The sequence below is a fragment of the Chlorocebus sabaeus genome, chromosome 7 (assembly GCF_047675955.1).
Source record: "Chlorocebus sabaeus isolate Y175 chromosome 7, mChlSab1.0.hap1, whole genome shotgun sequence".
Classification (NCBI taxonomy): domain Eukaryota; kingdom Metazoa; phylum Chordata; class Mammalia; order Primates; family Cercopithecidae; genus Chlorocebus; species Chlorocebus sabaeus.
The window spans coordinates 31910383-31937779 of record NC_132910.1 but is presented as its reverse complement, the minus strand read 5'-3'; the positions used below and the strand labels follow the sequence as shown (position 1 = coordinate 31937779).

The 27397-nt window shown below is 33.6% G+C and overlaps 1 protein-coding gene across 2 annotated transcripts in view; it reads right to left on the bottom strand.

Annotated features, from left to right (window-relative positions):
* CFAP299 (cilia and flagella associated protein 299) overlaps positions 1-27397 on the bottom strand; it is a 666082-nt gene that overhangs the window by 403534 nt on the left and 235151 nt on the right. For both annotated transcript variants that reach the window (XM_073017817.1, XM_007999017.3), the window contains exon 3: positions 18241-18331. In XM_073017817.1, coding sequence (XP_072873918.1) covers positions 18241-18331 — 91 coding nt within the window. The remainder of the gene's footprint in view (positions 1-18240; positions 18332-27397) is intronic.

Sequence of the window (27397 nt, the reverse complement as noted above, 5' to 3'; positions counted from 1 at the left end):
GTTATATCAGATAATATGTTTGTTTAAGGAAAAGTCAACAGGTGGGAAAAAGTTCTGCGTGCCTAACATGGAAGGAAAGCATATTTGCGCCTAATATATTGCAGAAACTGTTTCAGCACAAGTCATTCTTTCAAAAATATCACCCTCATACAGTAGCCAATGTCAGTTTGGATTTTGGTGATCTGCTATTTATAAGTGTAGATCATATATGTTAAACTGATCTCAGAGGCATTCAGACACTCTGACTTTAAAAATTATTTGTTTATTATTCATGAATTACTAATTTTTCCCTTTGAGATCTGATAAATTTCAGCTTTTGGTTTTGTTTTTGTATCCCAATTTCCAGTACATAACATCTAAGCTTCCCATTGATAATCAACAACCTTCATTGCATCATTGCTAAAGGCCCATATTATGATTTGGTCACATGATTTACAAAAGCATTACTGCAAATATTTCAAAAATAAATGATCCCTTACAACTTAAACACAAGTTTTAGACCTTAAAGATTTCCTGTGGGTGTAACAGTAGTATCCTGCAAGATCAGGAGAAGCAGGTCCTCATTTTGTGTGAAATTTATAACAATGCAATCATGAGGTAACCTAAGAGAGTTTTGAAATTGTACTCATTGTTAATATGGGTCCTTAAATTCAATACCTCTACAATTTTGAAGTTATACTGTGTGGACTAGTAAAAAAAAATAATAGGACAAAAGTTTTTAGAAACAATTTTCTAGACCCACCGGGTCACTAACTACATGACTTTACCTCTATAAGCCTGAGGATTCTTATCTGTCATTGCCAAACCTATATAAAACAGTGGAGAATTAAAGATGGTTCACAGGATATGAATGTTAGGCACATAACTGTAAAGATCAACTAGCACCACTGCTAATAAGAAGTTAGGAAAGCACCTTGCAACAACGTATGGAGATGTCTTAAGAAAGTGCTATCACAGGATGTAATTTCATAAACAAATTATGCAGAAAATGAAGACGATTATAGAGCTGTGGATTCAACAGCAGTGTAAAGGACAGATGTAGAGATTAGATATAAAGTGGGAGGACAGAGATCCATAATTCACTTTATGCCTTAATAATATATAGAATAGTGCACTGCATAAAACAGGCACTATGCAAATGTTGCAACTGAAATAAATGCATACTTAAAGACTTTCTCCTTGGATTTGGCCAAATAAAAGCTATTTTGCATAAAGCTTTTACTTTCACATAGTTGGAGGTGGCTAGAGGCCAAAGTATGACATTTAGGCATGCATCATACCATCTTGTGGGTATTCCTTTTCACAGAGGTGAAATAACTCTATACTGGAAGTGATTTACTCTAAGAATGTGGTCAAGTTTCTAGCGTTAGGTGCCCTACCTCAAAATCACAGGAAGTGGGGATTCAGAGAAAGGTGTGTTCTCTTATGATTTCTTTGCTTGAAAATCTGAGGAAACGGTATGTTAGGTACAACCGAATAGCTTTGTTTAAACACGATTTGCAGTTAGGAGCAGTGTCAGCTAGAGGAGGAAGGTCTCTAGTATACCAGTCAGAGATTTTAGGGTATAATCCTATAGTATCTGGTATTTGCTCTTAGTCACTTTCTTATCATATCTGCCAATGTTGAATGCCTGAATAAAGCAGAAAGGGCTAACATGTTGGATTAATTATTTAGGATTCAAAAATACCCTGATAGGCTTAAACAAATAATCTGAATAACATGAAAACACTATAAAATGCTCAAGAAAACATGTTAATTGCTGCTTTGATATTCAAACTAATCAATTCTAGTAGTGGTTAATGAAGGGCATGGCTTAATAGCTAACAATTCATATTTAAATATCTCACATTTTGGTTTGCTGTAACATTGAAGTTTATGTTGTGATATGACTGGCACAAGCCAATGTAATAAATCAATACAATTGTAGGTACATTTCTAAAAGTAGTATCCAAGTAGTAGGAATCTATAGCACACTGTGTTCCATACTAGTACACTGTTTTGTACACTAGCCTGTAGCACAGTACTAAGTCTATTTTGGGATGATACACTGGAGTTTCCTAGGCTCTGTCCTCAGGCTTCTTGTTTATGCTAAACTCTTTAGCATAACTAAATTCATAGTGGCATTTGTATACTGAAAACTTCTAAACTTTTAATTTCAACCCAGACCTGCACTTTGAAATCCAGATTTTTATATTTATGCCTGCTTGACATCTTTGCTAGGATGTGCAATGGGTATCTCGATGTAACTTCATACTATATGTAAAATAGTAATTTCAGGACAGGTACAGTGGCTCATGCCTGTAATCCAAGCGCTTTGGGAGGCCAAGGCATGCAGATCACTTGAGGTCAGGAGTTCAAGATAAGTATGGCCAACATGGTGAAACCCAGTATCTACTAAAACTACAAAAATTAGCCAGGAGTGGTGGCACATGCCCGTAATCTCAGCTACTCAAGAGGCTGAGGCAGGAGAATTGTTTGAACCTGGAAGCGGGAGGTTGTTGTGAGCCGAGATTGTACCACTGCACTCCAGCCTGGGTGACAGAGCAGTACTCCATCTTTTTTGTTTGTTTGTTTTAAGTAATTGTAGGTAAAATATACATATAAATGTAAACATTAAAACAATAAAACTTCTAGACTTTAACATAAGAATATATAATTGTAACTTTGAGTTAACAAAGATACCTTAAACATCATAGAAACATCTCTAGCCATAAAGGAAAAGATTAATAAGTTGGACTACATTAAAATTTGGAACTTTCATTAAGAAAGCACAAAAGTAATCTATAGAGAAGGAGAATATATTCACAACACATATAAACAAGTAATTTTTATCCAGAATATGTACAAATTGCCTAAATAAGAAAAAGACAAAAGATACTGTAGAAAAATAGGTAAGAAATGTGAACAGACACTTCTCAGAAAAGGATATTAAAATGACCAGTAAACATATGGATGACCTCATTATCATATAAATGCAAATTTAAACTACAATGATATAATGCTATACACTTACTAGAATATTTAAAATCAGAAATTAAAATACTAAATGTTAGCAAGACCATGAAGCAACAGGGACTCTCATAGAGAGTAGCTCTGAATTTATATTGGCCTGATCACTTTGGAAAGTATTTGGCATTATCTAGTAAACAAAACTGAACATACATAGGTCTTATGACCTAGCAATTTTACTTGTAGGTATATAACCAATAGAAACCAATATACATATATGCACACAAAGTTACGCATAAGCGTAACCCCATTATTTATAGCCGTCAAAAATTGTAGACAATCCATTGCCCATAAAAAGTAAAAGAAAAATAACTGTGTATCATAAAATGGAAAACTACAGAGATAAAATAGTATATACCACAACTACATATAACAACATGGATGGTTCTCATAAACAAAATATTTAGTTTAAAAAGTCAGAAACTATGGTTCTATTCATATAACATTTAAAAATGACAAAATTGTTCTATGGCATTAGAAATCAGAATAAGGATTATCATTGAGAACAGGAGAGTTGTGACTAAATGGGCATATATAAGGCTTATTTTGTATCAGTAATGTTCTTTTTCTTATTCTGGGTAGTCAGCAAATGGTTTGTTCATTTTGTAGTAATTTATGAACCTGCACATTTAAGAGTTGCATGCTTTTATATGTTTGCTAAACCTCAATTTTGAAAAGAAGTTTCTAAAGAGACACTGTATAGGGAGTATCCAGAAAAAAAAAAAAAATCAGAATGCCAAGAGCTTAAATAAAGAGTGATTGAAGAAAATATAAATCTTAACCTTAAAAGGCTCTAAATATTTACCAGAAAATGTGAAAGCTATCTTAAAAAATCACAGTGGGACAGCAGTATTATTCTATATTGCTCCAGAAGACCAATAACTAAAAGAAGGCAGGTTTCGCCCCTTGCAGTCTAATTATTAGAACTTGCTGAAATGCAAATAACAACCTACAAAGGAATGAGCTGCCTATCATCAATGAAAATATTTAAACTATTTAAGCAAAGACTGCATAGCCATCTGTCAGAGAAGCTCAAAGGAGGATTCCCATAATGAGACAGAGGCTGAACAAGATAAACTCTGCTCCATTCGTTTCTAAGAGGCTACGGTTCAAAATGAAATTGGTGTCAAACATGTATCTGTCCCTCTCGGCTTTCCTCCTTCCCTTCCTTCCTCTCTCCCTCCTTCTACAATCCCTCTTTCCCTCTTCTGACTCCAAAAAGATAATTATAGAAAACAAGATCTTTCATTTGGTCAATTCTGTTTCATTCAAGAGAGTCTCACAAAGACTGACAGGTATGATGGGAACCCTCACCAGGGGTCAGATATAGACTGCTATGTATTGCATGCACTGCCAAATCCACTCTCCCCAAAGGAGAAAGTATTTTGGAACTGGATGTTCCTCCTCCTCAAATATTTTTCCAAGTATTTTGGATAACTTCACCACCTCAGAAAACACACCAGAAAATATGTCCATAATTTCCCTAGCTTGATAACTTAATAAATATTTCATACTGGAGTGCAGATGTCAAAGTGGTATGCAGCATTCTGTCAAAGACACTTTCATTTCTTAGGTCCACAGAAAACCTTCAAACAACAGCAACTTGTTAAACTATATATTCATTCCAGCATATTAATTCTCAACCAATTGAGATGTCATTTTATTTTGTGACTCTTTACTCCAATCCAATAAGATACAGAGCATTTATATCAAGAAGTCAGTGTATAACTAGCGTATTAAGTAGCATCTATTGCAAAGCAACAGATACATACAAAATTTTGGACAAGCCAGTGTGAGTATCACTAATAAAAGGGAAGCAAGCATAATTGGGCTTATTTTGTGGAAGAAAAAAGAAGGAAGAATGGTAATTGCAGGTGAAATACACATCTAAATGTCAACACTAAAACAATAAAACTTTTAGAAGATAACATAAGAATATATAATTGTGAATTTGAAATAGAAATCTATCTGTGCTATTTTTGGGAGGGGGGAAAAGGGAGGGGGCTGCATGCAAGAAGGAAACCAATCTTGGCAGAGCCCTGGAGAGGTTCAGGACTCAGGAATTCCAGTAATATGGAAGGTAAGAAGGGTTAACTGGGGCTAAAACAAGGAGGTCAATTGAAAATACACTCTACCCACATGAAAAGAATTATCCATAGCCAGATAGTCATGCCTCTCAAACACCCTTGCAAAGGATTGAGGACTAATAACTGAAGAAATGCAACCAAGTCGCTGGGGAGAATTAGAGCACATAGCCTGGGACTTGGTGCCAAAGAGCAAGGCCTTCCATATTTAAGAGGGCCATTGACTAACAGAAAGTTCTCTCTCCAGTCATAGGTTGATGCAAAACCTATTAGTGATTACTAACTAGTTGACCCTAACTAGATTCAAAGAGGTAATAGTCAGCTTTTGTGTCGTGTTATTCTTAAATGTTAATGAATAACCAAGAATCACTAGATATTTGGGAAAAATCTTGTTATGTGACAGACACAAATATACACAGAAAGAAAAATTCATCCTGGTAGACATAGAAATAATTCAGGAAATAGAATAAAATTTTAAAACAAGCAAAGCAAAACAAAACAAGCAACAATTCTAGTTTTCTCAGGGATCACATAAGAATGCAACACTAAGATTAAAAACATAAAATGGTATACAATATTGTAAAATGAAAATGACATATAAAGCAAGATTATTCATGCTTTTAACATGAGGTATGTTCTAGAAAGGGTAAGGAGGAAAGAAAAATGAAAAACACTAGTGATATGCCTATTCAGCCCAATCCTATTGATATGGTTTGGCTTTGTGTCCCCACCCAAGTCTCATCTTGAATTATAATCCCCAGGTGTTGAGGAAGGACCCTGGCACAACATAATTGAATCATGGGGGCAGTTTCCCCCATTCTGTTCTCATGATAGTGAATGAGTTCTCGTGAGATCTGATGGTTTTATAAGTGATCGGAAAGTTCCTCCTTCAATCTCCATCTTTCCTGCCACCTTGTGAAGAAGGTGACTGCTGTCACTTCTGCCATGACTGTGAGTTTCCTGAAGTCTACCTGAGCCATGTGGAACTCTGAGTCAATTAAGCTTATTTCCTTATTATCCAGTCTTGGATATTTCTTTACAGCAGTGTGAAAATGGACTAATATACCTAGCATGTATAAATAATAAGATCTTAACAGGAAAGGAAGAAAAGGAATGAGCATTTAAAATTAATAGACTGAACAATCTCAGAAAAGCTAGGGAAATTTAAGAAGCTAGAAAATACCCAAACATTTGGCAACTAAAAAACAACTTTTGGATAACTCATGGTTAAAAATAAACTAAAAAGGAGATTAGAAAATTTGGACTGCATGAAAATGAAAATACGACCTATCAAAATATCTGATGGTGCAAAAGTGGTGCTTAGAGGGAAATGTATAGCACTGAAACACCTATGTTAGAAAAGAAGAAAAATCTCAAATCGATGACCTAAACTTTCATCTAAAAAACTAGAAAAAGAAAAGCAAAAACCAAAGTAAGCAGAACAAAAGAAATAATAAATATCAGACATCCACAAAATTAACAACACAAAATCAATAGACAAAAGCCAGTGAAGCCAATAGCTGGCTCTTTGAGAAGATGGATAAAATCTCTAGCCAGCCTGCTCAGGAAGAAAGAGAAGACCCAATATCTGGAGAGTGTGGATATCACCATAGATCCCACAGACACTAAAATGATAAGGGGATACTATAAGTAACTTTGTGCCAAAAGATTTGACAAATTACAAATGCCAACATGAAGCTAGCATTCAATAAAAGACAACTACCTTAATTATCATTGTAATAGTAAACATTGCAAAAGCCATATACTGGTCAGATAGGAAGGGGAGTAGCAATCTCTAGACAAGGAATGACAGCTAAATTGATTCTTCTGAGACTTTCCTCCCATATCTCAAAAACTGAAGCAGAGTATATATTTATAAAAAGTCACCCACCATGCCAATTCAAACATGTATTCTTGCTATCTTAACTGCAGTGAAGACATTGGTTCAGATTTAGATCTTCCCCTCTGCTAAGAATGAATAAATAGAGATCAACAATGGAGTCAGACACCTACAGTTGGTCCAAAGAATAGCACCTGCCAATATATGCACAGCCACAGTCCTGTGAAGACCCAACTGTAAAATATATTCTTCTCCCAGACAAAATAGTGAGAATAAGGAATGGGAAGGCTCAATTGTGTTCCCTTTTTAGCTATGGCATCTAAATAAATATAATACTGTTTCAAAAGTTAGGGTGTAAAGAGCATTGAATTAATTCACCACATCTTAGAGTTAAGGAGAAAAAGAGAAGTCAGCATGATTGCTAAATTTCTGTTTCTGATCCAAACTGTGCTATACACACCAAACTCTTAAAGTATTAAATTATATTCAACTGGAAAATCAGAAGAAAAATGTTTCAAATATTATGCAACATAATTTACTCCTAATAGCAAAAACACTAAATTAGAACTGTTACATATTACTTCAGTGTTTTCTGCCAAATTCACCATCATGCTTTGCAAATTAGATTGAGCCGTAATTTTCATAAATTTTAGAGAGTAGTCGTGGTTATATCCCTCTTAATGCTCTGAAGATTAGCTCTGTTATTTATTAGAGCACACTCAACATCTTTCCTGACAAATGAATTTTATTAAAATCTTTCTTATGAGGCCATCTTTTAATTTTAAGAAGTAAAACTATTTGTTTGACAGAATAGCCATTTAATTTATCCATGTCTAATGATATGTTTCACATAGCAAATTATTTTTTTCCCTTCTTGTTTTGTATCATTTGTAATATGAAAGGCATTGTACTTGTTAACATTAGGCAGCTAGAATTTTTTTGTAACAATTTATAGAGCCGAAGAAATAAAGACTACTATCATTTTGCATCAAGGATCAAATAGTCACATGGATATATTCATCCTTTATTGCACATATACAAATCCAAAACAATCTGTAAATGCTTCCTCACTTATGTACAATAGCACCTTTTATAATTTCAGTAACACAAATGTTTTAAAAGGTAAAAACCCTTATGTACATCACTGCAATCAGCAAATTCACTAATTTTACATTTTATTGCACCCACCCCATTTTGAATTCTATTTCTCCAAAATTTGTAGCAATTTTAATAGCTCTTAATTAGTATTTTAATATGTGAAAAAAGTACATAAAATTGAGTTTAAAAGAAGTCATAGCTTTCTTAGTTGCATACAGAGTGTGAATCCATAGACTCCAGTATACCAATGTTTTTGAAAGTTTCTTCTGGATGGAATTAGTAGAAATCTGTTCCCACAAAAGGATTATACTAAATGATTATTCTCTCTTTGTTAAAAATAAACTATACTAATTTTAAGGTCGTAGTTAGTGTTCTCTTTGCTGTAAACCACAAATTGAACTCTAAGCAAAATGGAGGATTTACTGAAATGGTCCTGCAGTATCTCCCAAATTCAAAGATCCCATTGAAGGCCCTTCCAAACAAAGGGACAGGTACATGGGTAGATTAGGGACCTCAGCAGCAGGAGATTATGATCACACATTTTAAAAGATTAGCCTCAGTGACTCCATGGTTCTGTGTCTCTCCATTTCTAACGTCACTTTCCAACAGAGGGAATCCTATTGGCTCAACAGTAATTGATCATCTAGGTGGACAGGGTTAGGGATTAGGGAGGACATCCATGGCCTCTAGGGCACCTGTCCTGGATCTGCATTCCATTTCCAGAGAAGAAAGAATTGTGAGGTGCCAACCCAAGGTTCTACCTCTTCGCTGCATGGTTTTTTTGTTTGTTTCTTTGTAAACAAGTTACTAGATATAATAAATTCACCAATAATTGTTCATTTTAAAATTTTCCTAAAGTATTATAATCTATGTTTCTTGCTTCTGTGTATGACTATAAAATATTTCAAACATAAAGTAAGTTAAGAAAGATTAATATAACAAATATTAACATAACTATTATATCTAATACTCAGGTAGCCAACATCCTGCTAAGCAACTTGCTCAAATCTTAACATTCTCACATATTGGAATCATAAATGTTAAAGAAACAAAGCATTATATAAAAGCCTATTCTTTAATCCTACTCTTCTCCCTCCTTTATTTTCCAACTTCCTCCTACCTAGCGCAATGTAACCCTTTTCCCTAACTTAAGGTATATTATTCCTCAGTGTGTACTATATAGTTTTTATATGATTACAACATGAGTATGTCCATACAAATGATTATTGTGTCAGTTTTTGAACTTTATATAAACATTTAAAATAATAAGTTATTAAGCATTCTATGTGTATGGGGTTTTTTTTGTTTGTTTTTATTTGGTTATTTGGTTGTTTTTTTGTTTTTTTGTTTGTTTGTTTGTTTGTTTTTTGAGACAGAGTCTCAACTCTGTCACCTGTCACCCAGGTTGAAGGGCAGTGGCTCAATCTCAGCTCACTGCAACCTCCGCCTTCTGGGTTCAAACAGTTCTCCTGCCTCAGCCTCCCAAGTAGCTGAGTTATAGGCACCTGCCACCACACCTGGCTATTTTCTTTTTCTTGTTTTTTTTTTTTTTTTTTTTTTTTGTATTTTTAGTAGAGACAGGGTTTCACCATGTTGGTCAGGCTAGTCTCGAACTCCTGACCTTGTGATCTGCCCATCTGAGCCTCCCAAAGTGCTGGGATTACAGGCGTGAGCCACCATGTCCAGCTCATTCTGTCTTCTAAATAGTGTTTTAAATACTTTTACCTGTATAAATTGATTTAATCCTCATACACTTTCTATTTAATACAGTTTGTAATCCAATTTACAGATAAGGAAACTGAAACCCAAGAAGGAACGAACTCATCAGTGACTGAGAGTTATTCTGTACACATCATTCTGAAACATGCCGTTTTTCCTTTTAACTAAGCTCGATGTCTTTGAGATGATCTTACGCTGACATAAAGAATGCCTATATTTTTGCATTAATTTCTGTATAATGTCCCATTGTAAGAATGGACAACAACCTGTTCTTATGTTTATGAACATTTAGGTTATGCTGCTATTATGGGCAATGCTATAATTACACTTACATGATAATTACAGACTTGCAATTATCCCCTTGCTTATATGATTGAGAGTTTCTCTCAATTATTTATCTACTAGTATAAAGATTATACACATCTTTCTCTTTACTAGATATTGTCAAACTGCTCTCTAAAGTTGCCTAACAATGTACTCTACTGCCATCACCGAACATGGTTTCTTACTTCACATCTCATCTGCATTTGGAATAACTGGTCTTTTAAAACTTTTGTCGATCTCGTGGGTGTGAAATATAGCTCATTTTAATTCTCTTGTCTTTGATTAGCAATCAGATTAGTACAGTTGAGTGTCTTTTCCTATTTATTGAACTATTTGGCTTCCTCATCCCTGAATTGCCTGTTTATAATCTGTACAGTTGTTGATTGGATTTTTTTAACTAGTAAAAATTCTTAAGTTATTGATACAAATGCTTTGCCAGCTTTATGCATTACATATATATGTGGCTTGTCTTTAAACATTGCTAGTTATCTTTTGTCAATAAAGGATTTTAGTTTTAATGAAATCAGTTTTACTAAATTTTAATGGTTTGTGATTTTAGCATTTTGTTAAATAAATTCTTCCCAGGAGGTATAAAGAGATTTTTTTCCCATATTTTCATATTTAATTAAATCACATGGAAATAATATTCATGTTTCCATGGATGAGTGTCTCTCTTTGGGGGCTCAATGGTTAATGAGCCCCGATTCTGGACCCAGATTGCTTGAGTTTAAACATGTGTTTTACCATGAACTTTGGGCAAAATATTTAACCTCTCTGTGACTCATTTTGTCACCTAGAAATAAAGATACAAATCAGGAGTGATTGAGTTAACATATAAAGTGCTTAGAGGAGTGACAGTCATGCAATACAAGCTACTAATGTATCTACTGTTGTTATTAACATCAGTTTTACCTGCTACATCTGAGCTAATAACCCAATGTCATAAGTAATATGTTTTCATAAGTCTTGCTCTGTGAAGGGCAATTTTGTTCATTTGCATAGTGGTTAAAATCAGACTCTGGAGCCAGACTGCTTAGATTTGATTTCAAGTCACTCACTAATCAGTTATGTAAACCTGGATAAGATGTTCAACCTCTTCGTGCTTCAGAATTCTCATCTATAAAGTAGATATAAAAATAATACCTATTTCATATATGTAGTAAATATTAAGAGTTCAGGGATATAAAGCACTTATGAAAAATGCCCAGTACTTGGTAAGCTTTTAATATATGTTAGCTATTGCTGAAATTATAATCATTATTATTATTATCTAATTGTCTTAATGAAGTATAATTGGCCGTCTTGATTCTGTCAGTTTGAAAAACCCAGCACCAATTATATATGGGACGTGTACTAGCAGACACAAGATTTAACTGGGAAAGTTTCTTACATATGTAAAATTTTTGGACACCAAATCATGCTTGGGCTTTTGGTTATTTGCAAATGACCAAATACTTTTTATTTTAATTCAAATGACTATGTCTCATGTCAGATATGTAACACTAAAGATATCATTAAATTTTCACATAAAATGATTGATAACTTTAAATACCTAAACAAAATTATGTTTTGCTTACATAAGATGACATTATTGAAACAATTACATACTCCTTTTTTCTAAAATGGCTAGAACTAAGCTTTAGCATCTGTAGTTATAGAGCACTGCAGTGGATGTTGGTAGTATCCCTCTTAGATCTCATTTCTCAGACAGATGTACCCATCTCCAGAGCTGCAGGTGTTAAAAGCCAATAGTTCCCACCTGCACCCTCCTTGAAAGGACTGTCCTTAGCTGACAGGAGATACTTCTCCATCTCCCACCTCTGTGGCAGCTGATGATTAATTGATGGAGAGAGGAAAAGCGAAGGAAATATATACAAGCAAATTCCCCTTGCCACAGACAGAACAATCTCTCATACATATTATTTCTGTGAGATCAGACTGAGACTAGATTTCCACTGAAACCACATCTCTGCCTAGCTTCTTCCTCTATAGTATCGTGCTTCCATCATGCCATAACAGGTTTCAGATGAAAGAACTTTCTCAATAGATCGCTTGCACTAAAATTGGCATCCTAGGCTCTGTTTTTAGGGAATCTGACCTAACGTAACACATGGTATTTATGCTTTATTAAACATCTATAATGCAGTAGCTTGCACTTTAGGAGGCCCAGCAAGAGAGTAACTTGAGCCCAGGTGTTCACGACTAGCCTGGGCAACATAGGGAAACCCTGTCTCTACAAATAACTCTAAAAAATAGCTGGGTGTGGCAACACATGCCAGTAGTTTCAGCTTTTCAGGACGCTGAGGTGGGAGGGTACTTGAGCCCAGGAAATCTTGGCTGCAGTGAGCCATGATGGTACCACTGCACTCCAACCTGGGCAACAGAGCAAAGCGCTGTCTCAGAAAAGGAAAAAAAAAAAAAAAATACACCTACCAAGTTTTAGGCTTAGATGTACTTTACACATTATATAATTTTATTCTATAAATATCTCAGCAGTGTGAAAATTATTATCCCCATACTTTGGGTGGGGAAACTCAGGCTGTGTTGAGTTGAGAAATGTGTCTTTAGTTTGTGATAAGTAGAAAATTCAAGATTCAAACTCAGATAAGATGACTCCATAACCTTCACTCTGTCCTGTACTTCTCACTGCCTCTGTATCAAATTTTTATCCAGGAAATAAGGAAATTAAAGATCTATCCAGCTCTACTTTTTCTAGTGAAATAAACGTTGATATACATTTTCCCCCAAACGTTGATGTAATCTATTTAAAATGAGGGTAAGATTGTGTGAGTCATATAATTTCCATAAGGGTTTATTAGTAGACAAGCATGAATTCTTTTAAAAACATAAATAAACATCTGTATAATACCTTCATTTTCTTGAAAGGGAACATTTTATAAAAGTTGGAAAATAGCAAGGAGGGAAAAGATCATGTCAGCACAATGTTATTGGTCATATACAACACAATCTTATGTTTCATAGAGATTTCAACACAGGAAATGGGTATATTAGGAACCACCTAATTCATAAGTTTTCCTGACCCAGGTACAGTGGTTTCTTTGAATGACTCTAAAGGAAAAGCTGTAGGGAATGTTTTTTTACTAGTTTCAATAATGCATATTTCAAAGTCAAAACTAGTCACCCATGTGACTGTTTACACAGTCAACATTCAGTGGGAAAATAAGTGTCAATGGGTCTCACTTTTCCCACCCAGAACAGCATGTGACATGTGACCTCTCATTATTATCTTCAAGAGCCTTTGATTAGAAAGGAAATGTTTTATTTTTACTTTTTTCATTCAACAAATCAGGGATTCTTAGTTTACTACCATCTGAAAAATAATTATCTCCTCCCCTAGTTGCTTGTTCACTAGAAAGAGTTACATAATCCTATTACATTAGAAGCATTATAGGGAGGACCTATCTCCCAAAAATCTTTGTTTTTGACAAATAGTAAAGTGGTTTGGACAGAGTATAAGTTAAAATGGAGAGTGGTTCCTACAACACTAAAAAAACTACAGTGTTTCTTTAAAAAATATTCTGATGGCTATAATATCTTACAATGACCAGCAATCTTTACATCTCTAATAAAATCTATAAGCAACTTGATTGTCTCAAGAACTGTTTCAACTATCTTTTCTAAAGAGAAATTCAAATCTAATCAATGTTTTCCTTAAAGACTATGAGCAAAAGTATGGCATATTTTCTATATCTATTTTATTCACAATTATAGCTTTAGCAGTTATAACACTCCTTTATTATAAAATTTATTATATATTAAATAGTTGTCATGTATCATACAGTGTGACAAATGTTTAATCTATATTTTCAATAATCAATATTAAGATGAAGGTACTCTTTTAATTCCCACATTACAGAGAAGGAAATTGTGGCTTAGAAAATACAGTAATGTCCTTTGCAATCCATAATACTTGGTAGGCAGTGAGTCTGGAACTTCAGTCTACTTACTGTCTACCTCAAAATTCTGTTTTTTAATCACTGAACTATACTAAATCCTCTAAAGCCAGGATTATACTTCTTTCCATTATTAAAATTATCATCAGCTGCTCACTCTCCACTGAATCTCACAAATCACCATTTCTTACATAAAAACAAGCACATGGTTTGCAGATTTTATCTCCTAAGTAATCACTCAATCTATCTTTCTCTTCCCATTCATTTTGTCATTTATTTATCTCAGCCTTCTATTATGTATTGCCTGAACTGTTACAATGGCCTCTCAGTCGACCTCCCTGCCTTATATCTCATTCCCCATCTCTATGGAGACACACTTATCCCCATATACTGCTGCCGGTGTACTCTTAAATTGCATGTCTGATCACATTAACCATGTGTATACATTCTTTTAAGGACATTCATCACCTTCATCTCAGTAACACTGTCCTTGCTACTGAGCACAGTAACAGAGCCCTTAGACCTGTCTGTTACCAATCTCTTTGGCTTCATTGCCTTCTCTCCCACATTTATTTGAGAATTATTTACCAAGTAAAATTGACCAGGGTTGGTGACCAAATGGATGTGAGATCTGATAAGTGGAAAAGGAACAACAAATAACTTAGTAATAGAGTAAATATTGAGCATTTGAGGGATAGCAATATGGAGGTAAATTTTGGAGTAGAATTCAGATCTTTTTCTCCAGCTTCTTAACATCTGCACATATTCTTTTGTCAAAAACAACTCAAATTCAGTATGTTCAAAATCAATCACACGATCTCTTTCCCCCATTTCTGATCTTTTAGTGCACTACATCTCAGAGTGGCAGCACCATCTATCTATCTCCAAAGGCCACCCCCTTTCTTTCTACCCCTTCCTTAACTATATCTTATCACAGCATCCTGCCAAGTTTGCCTTCTAAACAGCTCTCAAATCATTTCTCTTCTTTTCATCTGATTTTGCAATGCATCTGCTGGCATCTGCTTTATCCTTTCTGTAATTTATTCCCTATACTAAAGGTACACTGATGTTTTCTGTCTGAAAATCTGATTAGATCATCCTCTATCCACTTACACACAATCAGAGCTTTTTGTGTTTTTCCTCCATAGCACCTGTCACATTGCATTTTTGCTTTTATTTCTACACAAATAATGATTATTTGATTATTCATTTTCTGCCCCAAACAACTGTAAGCTCCATAAGCACTTGCCACCTATTGTATCCCAAGCAGTTAGTACGATGCCTCATATAGAGCCATTTATCACTATTTGTTTAATGACTAACTGAAAAAACATAATTAATAGATAGACAAAAAAGATCTAGGTTTCTGTTTTTTTGTAGCAAGAAGCATAGTCAGTGAACTCATGGGTTTCGATGGTTCACTAAGGGAAAATGTGTATAGTAGAAGTGATACAGGTCAACCAGAGGTATAAGGTGATCAGCCCAAGAAAGAGATTGAGTTAAAAAGTCAGAAGAAAGTAGAAAAACTGTAAGATAACTATATCATAGACAACAAGAAAGGAAATAAAACAGATTGATCTGCTATGCAAATACCTCAGAGTAGTCTTGAAAGAAATTGGAAATTATTGTCTCAAAATAATCCATTTTACCTCTCTAATTTCTAACTAGACTTTTCAGTTACCACATCTTGACCTCTAAGATGTTCCTTAGTCTCTAACATATACATGAAATGCTCTCAAGATGTACATCTTCATTAAAGCATCCTGTGTAATTCTACCATTTCTATTGCAACATTCTGGAGATTAAATTATGTCCTAGTTTCAGCCTCATTTAAATATTTAATTTCTATTAATTTTCCACGATATTTCTGAGAAAATGCATTTGTAATAGCTCATATATTTATTCGATGAGTTCAGGTCTCTGAATTTTTTACATCTGTTTGGATTACTGTCATTTGCCTCTAATGTGAGTTGTTGGCTATCCTAAAACAGACCAGTACAATGTACTGTGCCAAGCACTTGTCATAAGCATACACTTTATAAATGCTTCACTGTAGTAGTAGTAGTGTGAAAAACTTCACAGCATGAGCAATCAGAAAGCTACACTTGCTCAGGAAACAATAGATCTGCATACAATTGAGAAAGAAAGAATAAAATTATTCATTTTAGTCTTTTAAGAATTTTTAAACCTAAAATACATGAGGCGTGAGGTAGAAACATTTTCATACATGAACGGCTCATATTTAAAATAAAGCTAAATAGCTACATTACTAGGGAAAAACATTCATTGTCCCTGTCATTTGAAGCACTGTACAACAAATAAAAATATTTTAAAAATATTTTTGTACATAAATTGCGCATAAATTTCAATGTTTTGTCTAAACAGATGACGGAAGAGCATATTAATTTAAATATTAATATTATATTTTCTATAGTATTCATCTAGAGCTGAATTTAATTATTCTACTTTTATCTTGTCTTACTTTCTATCTCCACTCTGTAAAATATAAACCCGCTAAGGTCATGAACTCTGCAGCACCTCAGGCTCCCAATGCCTAGAACCATTCCAACCTTGTGCAAATGCACAAGAAATATGTTTTGGGTGACTGGAAAATGAATGGACGTTAAGCAAGAACATATATAGGTATATCATTTAGAAGCCTGTTTTAATTTCTTTAAGATATAATAATGGCTTGAATCAAGGTAAACGATACTTAGGATGATTAAAGTAAATTGATTTGACTTATACTTAAGAGAACGTGGTAGGTAGTTTATTCAACATGGGTGAGAGAAAGAGTCTGTAACTGGCATGCTTATGGTCTGAGTAAGTTGGTGGTTAGTGCTGTAACTCATCATCAAAGGAGATAACAATGGAAGAACAAGATAATGAAGATGTGTTTGAAAAGAAGCATATCGTTGTGGTTCAAATCACAGACTCTGGGTCTCTAAAGCTGTCTGTGCTTGCTGGTCCTACTATTTAATCGTGGACCATTTTTTTCAACCTTACGGAATTTGTTTTCTACCTTTACTGTGGGTGGAATTTGTTCTTGACAAATTAAAAGAAAATAATAATCTACAGGCAAACACAATGGATGGTTTTTCAGTCCTTATCTTGTTTGACCACTGATAATCATTTGCTCCTTCTTGGACGTCCTTAACAGGTTCTTTGACACCACTTTTTCCTGCCTTTCCTCAAACCTCTCTAGCTGCTGTACTAACACTCAGATAAATTCCAGACTTTTCTGTTGTGATTACTAAGACTGTCCAAAGTCTAGTCTCTGCCCATGTTTCCATCCCCACCCTTTTAAAACCTCTGTCAACCTACTTCCTACAAGAAATGTTCCCTTATTTTAAGTCCGGGCTAATTCTATTCTATTAACTAAACATGGTATGATTTTTTTCTCTCTCTGAAGTACACTGAGGGTTTTGCCTGCATGTGATATTTTCAGTGGATCTGATAGTGAGAAAAACTCCAACTTTTTTTTGAGAAAGTATTAGTAGAATAGATGTCCTTATATATGTATTGTTCTGTTGCTCTAAATATTTTTTATCACAGTATTTCTGATTATTTTTCTGTAAGTCAGTCACTTACTACACTTTTAGCATGAATATTTGCCTTTTCTATTAAATTTTATTTGGAATATGTTAAGACTTACACAGACTGTTATCACAAATATCATATTAACAAAGCATGAAAGTAAATCTTTATTCCAAATAATATTTGCATACTCTACATATTTGATATAGCACACATTTTCATAAACTAAAAGCATATTCTCCTTGGATCATTCAAAATAATAATGATAACACATATTCTTCTATTATATGATTTCTATCACATCTTCCAAGGTAGGACTAGAAGGCAGACTATGGTACTATATTCTAGGAGTCACGTAAAATCAGGGGACAAAACTTGGGGTCAGTTGGTGATGCAACTTGAGAGAGTGTAAAAAGGTTAAGTTTAAAAGAAGGTGGAGGCTTTACCTAGGTTTAAGAACCATTCTGCCATGCAAAGGCATTTTCCTTGCAATGAATGTTTAGAATCTTTTTCTTTTTAACCATTTGGCTACTTCTAGAGATGTAAACGAGAATTTTTGACTTTTTATATTTATTCCTATAATATATAATTAATAAAGAGGAACCATATTTTACATCTTACAAATTACTTTAAGAAAGATATTTAATGTTATATTTTTAATGTTAATTGTGCCTTTAGTGTATACATTTTAAGCTATTAGGTGAAATGTACTTACATTCAGTTTTCCATTGCGATTGTCTTCTTCTCTCATTGCCAGGGCCATCAGAAAATTATCTTGTAGGTCTTTACCAGCACTTGTTAGTGTCCTGTAAAAAGCAGATCTTCAGTTGTAATATATTAGATAACAAATCTGTTTCCAACACTCTGGAGCCAACAATAATGCTTCTTTATTCAAAGTGACAACTTCTTTGCAACATGAAAACCATATAAGTAAAATCATTATGATCTGCTAGATTCATCAATTTAATTTTATACAGTAATAGAGCCTTTATTTATAAATAGTTGAAATCAAGCCTTAAACAATATATCCATATCAAGATTCATGGCAGATATAATTTCATTTATATGCCCATTTTGTTCTTTTTTTAATACATCATGAAAAGTCAACATGCTTGTACTGCTCACTTCCCATACAAATTTTAAATTGCCTATAATTTTAGTACAGTTTATTTATTAATTTGAGGAAATGAAAATACTAGACACCTATGCTCATGTAGTTACTGGAGTAGAGCATTAATTTTAGCTCTATGAGTAGAGACAATCAAGGGAGGAAAGGAAACTAGGTTGACTTATCTTTGTTAGATGAAAGGAAGCATCAAGAATTCAAAAAATAACATTCTCTGGAAATATATTTTAAAAGAAATGTATCACAAAGATCTCAATCAAACAAAACCGAACCACATAATAGTGAGTTCAAGAGTGATTTGTGAAATAATCATCTTTTCTTTATACAGCAATTTCCTACATATTACACAAACTTTTTCATCATGTGTCTGCTATGTACCAGGAACTGTATCAGGGCACAATCATGCACAAGACATAGTTCCTGCTCTCAAGTTGCCTATGGTCTCATAGAGGTAAACAGATACATAAACATAATGTCATACCATGTGATAACTGGAATAACAGAGATACAGACCAAGTATCAGAGGAGTTCATAAAACAAGTGTCTTACTCAATGAAAATTCACTTAATCTCAAAATTAAAACCAATTACTCTTGAACTTAATGTTAAAACTTGACGTAGTATTAACCAGTTTGTGGGGCGGAAGGAGAGTGTTATCAGTAACTACAAAGGAATAAAGAAATACAAATGTAAAATCGCAAGGCAATCGGGTAATGGCAAAACAGAGTAAACACAGGAAGTGAGGGAGAAACCAGTTAATATTAATAGAGGTTAATATTTTAATAAACATATTGTTATAAATATTTAGTAAGTCCAGATAGTAGAGTCTGGTCTTACAACTCATTCTCACAATCGCTTTCAGGGAAGGCTTGTGTGCTACTTAAGGAGGTTGGACCTTGCCGTTGTACCAGAAAGTGTTGAACCAAAACGGTCTAATGCAAGGAAATCAGATAATCAAATCTGTGTTTTAGAAACAGTATTCAGGAACTTTGAAAAAGGTAACCTGGAGGAGAGCAACACTGCAGGGATTAATTAAGGGACTATCACAAACCTTTAGAAAGAGATGATGAATATCTGATTTAAAGAAGTGATGGTAAGGATAGGAAGGAAAGGATAGATTTGGGAAATATTTAAGAGAGAAAATACACCTAGTGATTGTTTTTTGCGAAGAGTTAAGGAGCAATTACTACTAGGTTAAATCATTGCAACCTACTGTTTATGTTATTGATCTAGAAATGTAGCTCTTTAAATTGATCATAACTTATCTGCTTTTGCTTTTCTAGCTTTATGTTCCTCAGCTTGTCATATATATATATATAAAATATCTATATTACATATATAATATAGATATAAAATATATATCACTTAATAATAAAAAACCTAAATTTACATGCAAAATAATTACTAATTAGCACGAAAGGAGATAATCAGATATTTGAGAATTTCTTTAGTGCACCGTTCTGTCCAAAAGTGAGTGTTCCATGTTATGATATATACTATGTACTACTTTAATATTAAATGTCTCAAACAGAAATGTTTAGAAAAATCTACATGTTTTCTACTGCTATTCTACTACTACTGCTATTTCTACTACTACTAATATTCACTTATTCAGTGTCTACCTAATTTCCTGCTTATGGTCTGTTTTAAAAACCACAGTTTGTTGGAAATTCTCTGTGAAATTTGAACAGAGAATTCATTTTACAAGTACATAAATCAGCAGTGGTTAAGTTATACTATAGTAACCAATAGCCCAAATCTCAGTGGTTTACAGTTGCAAGAGATTACTTCTCAATAATAATATGCATAAATAGCAGGTTTACTGTGGCTCTTCATCTTGGGGGACTGAGACACTGATGAAACATCTTCTATCTGAACCATCTTCGGTTATTGTGCAGAGGAGAGAACATAGCCACACAATGTCTCTTAAAGCTTCTGCTTTAAAGTAACACATATAACTTCTACTCATATTTTCTTGGCCAAAGCAAGTGCTATGCACAACCTTGAAATCAATGGTGTGAGAAAATACAATCCTTTCTAGGGATTTGTAGTAAATATTTGTGAACAGTAGCTCAGACACTCATGGCTTCCTATAGCATAACCAACAAAGGTTGAGATTAGATTGCTCAGAAAATAAAAGCAGTAAAGAAAACAATTCCTGAGCAAATCTTGATAGTACAGAAGATTTGTTAACTTGATTCACTGTAGTGTAACTGAGTAAATGCTCTTTTGAGAATTAAAATCACTAATTCTAGCTTCAAAACCGAACCTTCCCCTACATACCCACAGAGCGTCCTAAAAATTACAGCTAAAGCAAGGAAAAATTAATAGATTTCGTCTTCTGTGATAGTTGTAGACATCTATTGCTTTTGCCTCGTAATATTGTTTCTCCCTTTTTACTGTCAACACAAGCCTAACTTTTACTTGGGCAACAGTCTTTTCTATGCTCTTTGTCTTTGTAGAATCAAGGTATCCACTTACTTACAACTCTAACCTCCCAAACCTCAGCTAATGAATACACCTCAAGGTTTGCCAATGTCATTTCACCTCATGAGGACGTAAATCTTTAACAGAGACACAAGAATGAAAGGTAGCTGGATTTATAGTGGCTACCCTTACTTCCTACTACATAGTCTTCTTCAACTTTGTCTTTGAATCTATGATAATCAGTGCTCTTCCAATTCCCTTTTTGATTTTGTTCATTAGAATTGGTTTCTATTGCTCACAATAAAAACCTGTAATTGATACAATGGCTATACAGTTAGGGTACTAGAGAATTCCTAAGAGTTTCCACAAAATATGTCTACTTTCTACTCCTGCTACCTTCCCAAACATACCTTATTTTGCTGCAAATTTTTAGAACTTTACAGATAAAGTCCAATTTGATCATCAACCCTGATCCCACAGCACAAAAGGTAATGATCACTATCAGTTTTGCCTATAGCCTTCAAGGTTTTTTAAATTATATATAGATATATGTCTATAATATATCTATATATTTGTATATGCATAAAAATATATATAGTATGTGGTCAGTTGTTCATTTTATTACATATTTTGCAACTTACTGTTTTATTGCTATTGTTATAACTATTCCTTGAAGTGGATGTTTATGAAAGTTCCAAGGAAAATCAAAATTATCCCTGATATATCAGATATAAAATGCCAGAAGAATAGATTTTTAGGCATCATTCACTAGTAAGGATGGGACTCCTAATATTTTGCTAAGCATGACTCTCTTGATAATGGCCGAGGTTTTCAGCAGATATCTGGGCTGGACAAGAAAATAAAGTAATAGGCAATAGAATTCTTACTGTCCCTGGACACTTACTATGGCAGACACTGTTCCCCCTTCTTCCATAACAATGAAAGCCCCAGTTTTCACTTGGGCATGTAGCAGCCTGGAATAAAGACCACATTTCTTAGTCTCTTTGCAGCTAATTATGTTCATGTCACTAACTTTTGTACATTAAGAGTCAAGTGAAAATGACTTGTGACTTCTAAGAGTATACTTAAAGTAGGGAGGAGTACTTTTTTTCTTGTAGCTAGAATGCAATATAATGACTGAAACTCCAACTGCCATCTTGGCCATAAGTTGGAGGCCACTATTATGGAGAAATAAAGAGGGGCAGGGTCCCTGATGTTTTAGAATACCCACACAGCCGTGAGTAACACCAGCTGGAATGTGTGAATATGAGACTGAAAAGAATTTATATTTGGTTTCAGCCACTGTTATTCTGGGCTTTTCTGTTACTTTTTAACCCACCTAATCCAAAAAGATACTCGACTGTTTGAAATTTGTTCACTTTCTGAAAAAAGATGCTCTTGTGTGATTGACTTGGTGATCAAATTGGAATTTAACCTTAGGTGAAATATTCTAAGAATTTCCCAGGAGACTGTATTACTTACATAACTAAAATGATTTTTCTAAGACAGTCATAGGTTAAGTCTATCAAATAATAGCACAAGATAATAAAAATTAAACTAAAATATAAGATGGAATATCAACCTTTAATTCCTACTCACTTATCAACTGATTAGTCCAAACAACCACATTTTCTGAACCTGGATTTCATGATGTGCTAAATAATATCTAGGCTCAATAGCAGAGGTAAAACTTGTGGTCTAAAGCAATCATACTGTATCATTAACCACCAAACATCATTAATATATAATTAATCCAAGCAAATGACTATTATTCTGACAATATCCTAAGTTCATATTGTTCTTCTTTTATTATTATGCAAGTCTCACATACATAGACTTACATCATTTCTTATAATCTCAATGAGGAAGATAGAAGTATTATATAAATTTGGAACAGAGGAGATAAGGATCTTTGGCTCCAAAGCTATCTGAAGCAGATTAAAAAATATTATATAATAATCATTCTTATATTATGCTACAGTTGAGAACCTGAAACTTCTTAGCAAGAGGAAATATTGGAAAAGAATGAAAGTTAATGCAGAGTGTGAGGTAAGGAATTCTTAAATCTTTAACATGCATTACTCTTTTTTAACTAGGTTTATTTAACAGCCAGTGACCTGAGAAACCTTGCTTATATAAATATTACAAAAGCAATAACTTCCTCAAGAATTGAAGTAGGTCTGTTTCAAAATCTTAGCGTCATAAGTTCTACAAAGGCAAATACTCCATCTTTATTGTTCATACTCCACTGCACTTTCAAAATGTGGTAAAAGTTACATGGATGAGTTAAATTTTACCAACCATGTTTAATCAATAGCTAAAGCTATTTATATAATCCTACTTGAATGATTATAAATGTATTATTAACTTCAACAATTAGGTTACTGGTTTTATGATTTAAGTGTGTTGTTTGTATATCATTATCACATAAACTGACAGTATTAGCATAACACTCAAAATGAATGAATAACAAAGAAAAAATTGGAAAACTATTAAAGTAGAAACTTATTTTCAAGAGTTACTTTTTAAGAGTTGATTTTTTAAATAAGTTCTTTCACTACATATTTGTGATATCAATTATTTTTTTGATTTTTAATGTATAACTGGAAGTGTTCTAAGAAACAAAGTTTGATTAATCATTAAGATGTTTTCTAGGCCAGGCATGGCGGCTCATGCCTGTATTCCCAGCATTTTGGGAGGCTGAGGCGTGCAGATCACAAGGTCAAGAGATGGAGACCATCCTGGCCAACATGCTGAAATCCTGCTCTACTAAAAATACAAAAATTAGCTGGGCATGGTGGCGCACACCTATAGTCCCAGCTACTCTGGAGGCTGAGGCAGGAGAATCACTTGAACCTGGGAGGCAGAGGTTGCAGTGAACCAAGATCATGCCACTGCACTCCAGCCTGGCAACAGAGCAAGACTCCATCTCAAAAAAAATAAAAATGATGTTTTCTAATAAGCAGTTTCTTAAAAATCCCTAATTCAAATCTGAGATTAAATCTATTCTAACAGCAATACTTTTTAGCTATTGGGCACTGCCTTTGTACTAGTCCCTATGCTAGACATTTTGCAAACAATTTTAATTATTTTTAAATAAACTCTAATGGGAATTATATTTATAACTTCACTATAATCAGCTGGTATTCAGTTTTACTCTAGATTCACTAATTCTCAGGCTTTATTTCACTATAATGAAACCTCACAATATATCAAAGCAGCATATCATAAACACTACATCATAATATTTTTACATTGTGAAACCAATGAGAATTCACTGGGGAAAAGGAACATAAATTAGTAGGAGTGTAGGAGAGTAGGAGGAGTGAGGGATGCAGACTTTATCTGGGGCTTCCCCTGGGAGTAATCAGAGTAGGCTGGTCTTGCAGTCTCCAAGGAAAGTTAATCAGCTATTATCATCACTCCAGTCTAGACTGAAGTTCTCATCAACTGTTCTGTTTAAAGGTAGATTTAATATTTTAAGCCAGAGAACTCCAATCTAGCCTATATTTCACATTTAGATAATTTACATTCAACTCCTTCACACTTGTTTGAATATATAATGCAACCTCTCTGTGCCTTAGTTCCTTACAATGTGTTGTATACTTAGTTTGGAAAAAATTAATGAAGAGCAAAGTGAAAAACAGTAGTTGAGTAAAAGTGTATTATACAAAATCTATAATGTTATATTCTTAAAAAACAAACAAACATATCTATGAAAACATAGTTTACAGAAACAGTTCTATTTCCCATGGATAAATTTACTGACACAACTATTTGTATATATTTATATTTGTATGATCCCAAATAATTTAAATTCTAATTTTTAGAGGCCAAAATGGAAAATTATTTGCAAACTCGATGAGAAAATATAATTTTATTTACCATAATATATAAGCTCATTTGAGAGTTAAATATGGAAGAGATGATTTTACTGTATTTTGATATGGGGCACCTATTGGTCTATCAGAGATGATATTTTTGTACATTTCCCAGAAACCATGACATTTTTCTGTTTTGTCCTTTACATAAATAAGGAGAAAATAATTCTACCTTTTCACAGATAAAAGTATTTATAATTTTTGAATGACTAGTGAGTCAATGAAGAAAAGAAAGAGATTTAAAAATATCTTCAAACAAATGACAAGGGAAACACAACATACCAAAGCCTATGGGATTCAGCAAAAGCAGTACTGAAAAGGTTTATAGCTATAAGCACCTACATCAAAAGAACAGAAAAATTTAAAATAAACAACCTAATGATGCATCTTTAAACACTATAAAAGCAAGGACAAAACAAACCTAAAATCGGTATAAGAAATAATAAAGATCAGAAATAAATGAAATTGAAATGAAGAAAACAATACAAATGTTCAGCAAAAGGGAAGATTTGTTTTTTTGAAAAGATAAAATTGGCAAACCTCTATCCAGACTAAGAAAAAAAAAAGAGAGAAGACCCAAATAAATAAAATCAGAGTGAAAAAGAAGACATTAGCTGGGCATGCTGGCTCCTGCCTGTAGTCCCAGCTACCTAGAAGGATGAGGTGGGAAGATCACATGAGCCTGAGAAGTTGAGGCTGCAGTGAGGTGTGATTGTGCCACTGCACCCCAGCCTGAGAGACAGAGTGAGATATGTTCTCAAAAAACAAACAAAAAAAAATTTAGTAAACGTGAAAAAGGAGACATTATAACTGATACTGCAGAAATTCAAAGGATAATTAGAGGCTACTATGAGCAACTATGCCAATAAATTGGAAAACCCACAAGAAATGAATAAATGTATAGATATGTATAATCTACCAAAATTGAACCATGAAGAAAACCAAAACATAAACAGATCAATAATAAGTAATAAAATTAAAGCTGAAATTAAAAGTCTTCCAAGAAATGAAAGTCTGAGACCCAATGACTTTACTGCTAAGTTTTATCACACATTTAAAGAACAACTAATACCAATCCTACTCAAACCATTCTGAAAAACAGAAATGGATAGAGTAATTCCAAACTCATTCTACAAGGCCAGTATTACTTTGATACCAAAACTGCACAAAGATACATCAAAAAGAGAAAACTACAGGCCAATATCCCTGATGAACATTGATGCAAAAATCCCCAGCAAAATAAAAACATATTAAAAGATTATATATCATGACCAAGTGAAACTTATCCCAGGGAGTCAAGGAGCATTTAGCATATGAAAATCAATCAATGTGACACATCACATCAACATAACAAAGGACCAAAACTATATGATCATTGCAATTGATGCTGAGAAATTATTTAATAAAATTTAACATCCTTTCATGATAAAAACCCTCAAAAACTGTGGAAAGAAGGAACATAATCCCCAAACAATAAAAGCCAAATATGACAGATCCACAGCTAGTATCATACTTAATGGGGAAATCTTGAAGGTCTTTTCTCTAAGATTTGCAATAAGACAAGAATGCCCACTTTCTTCACTGTATTCAACATAGCACTGGAAGTCCTAGCTAGAGCAATCAGAAAAGAAAAAGAAATAAGGGCCATCCAATTAGAAAGGTGCAAAGGAAGAAGTCAAATTATCCTTGTTTGCAGATGAGATGATCTTACATTTGGAAAGACCTAAAGACTCCACTGAAAAACGATTAGCACTGATAAACAAATTGAGTAAAGTTGCAGGATACAAAATTAATATAGATAAATCAGTAGCATTTTCATATATCAAAAGTGAATAATCTGAAAAAGAAATAAAAAATTAATCCCATTTACAATAGCTACAAATAAAATTAAATACTTAGGAATTAACCAAATAAGTGAAGAATATCTACAATAAAAAATATAAAATAATGATAAAATAAATGGAAGGGGACACCAAAAAATGAGATACTATACCAGGTTCATGGATTGGAAGAAACAATATTGTTAAAATGTCCACATTACCCCAAGAAATCTGTGGATTCAATGCAATATCTATAAAAATACCAGTGACATTTTTCACAGAAATAGAAAAAACAATCCTAAAACTTATTTGGAACCACAAAAGACCCAGAATAACCAAAGTTATCCTAAGTAAAAAGAACACAACTAGATGAATCACATTACCTGACTTCAAATTATACTATGGAGCTGCAGTAACTGAAACAGCATGGTACTGGCATAAAAACAGATACATAAAGGAACAGAATAGAGAACTGAGAAACAAATTCATACACCACCAGTGCACTCATTTTTATAAAGGTGTAAAGAATATATATTAGGGAAACGAGTTTTCAATAAATGGAGCCAAAAAAACTGAATATCCATATGCAGAAGAATGAAACTAGGTCCCTATCTCTCAC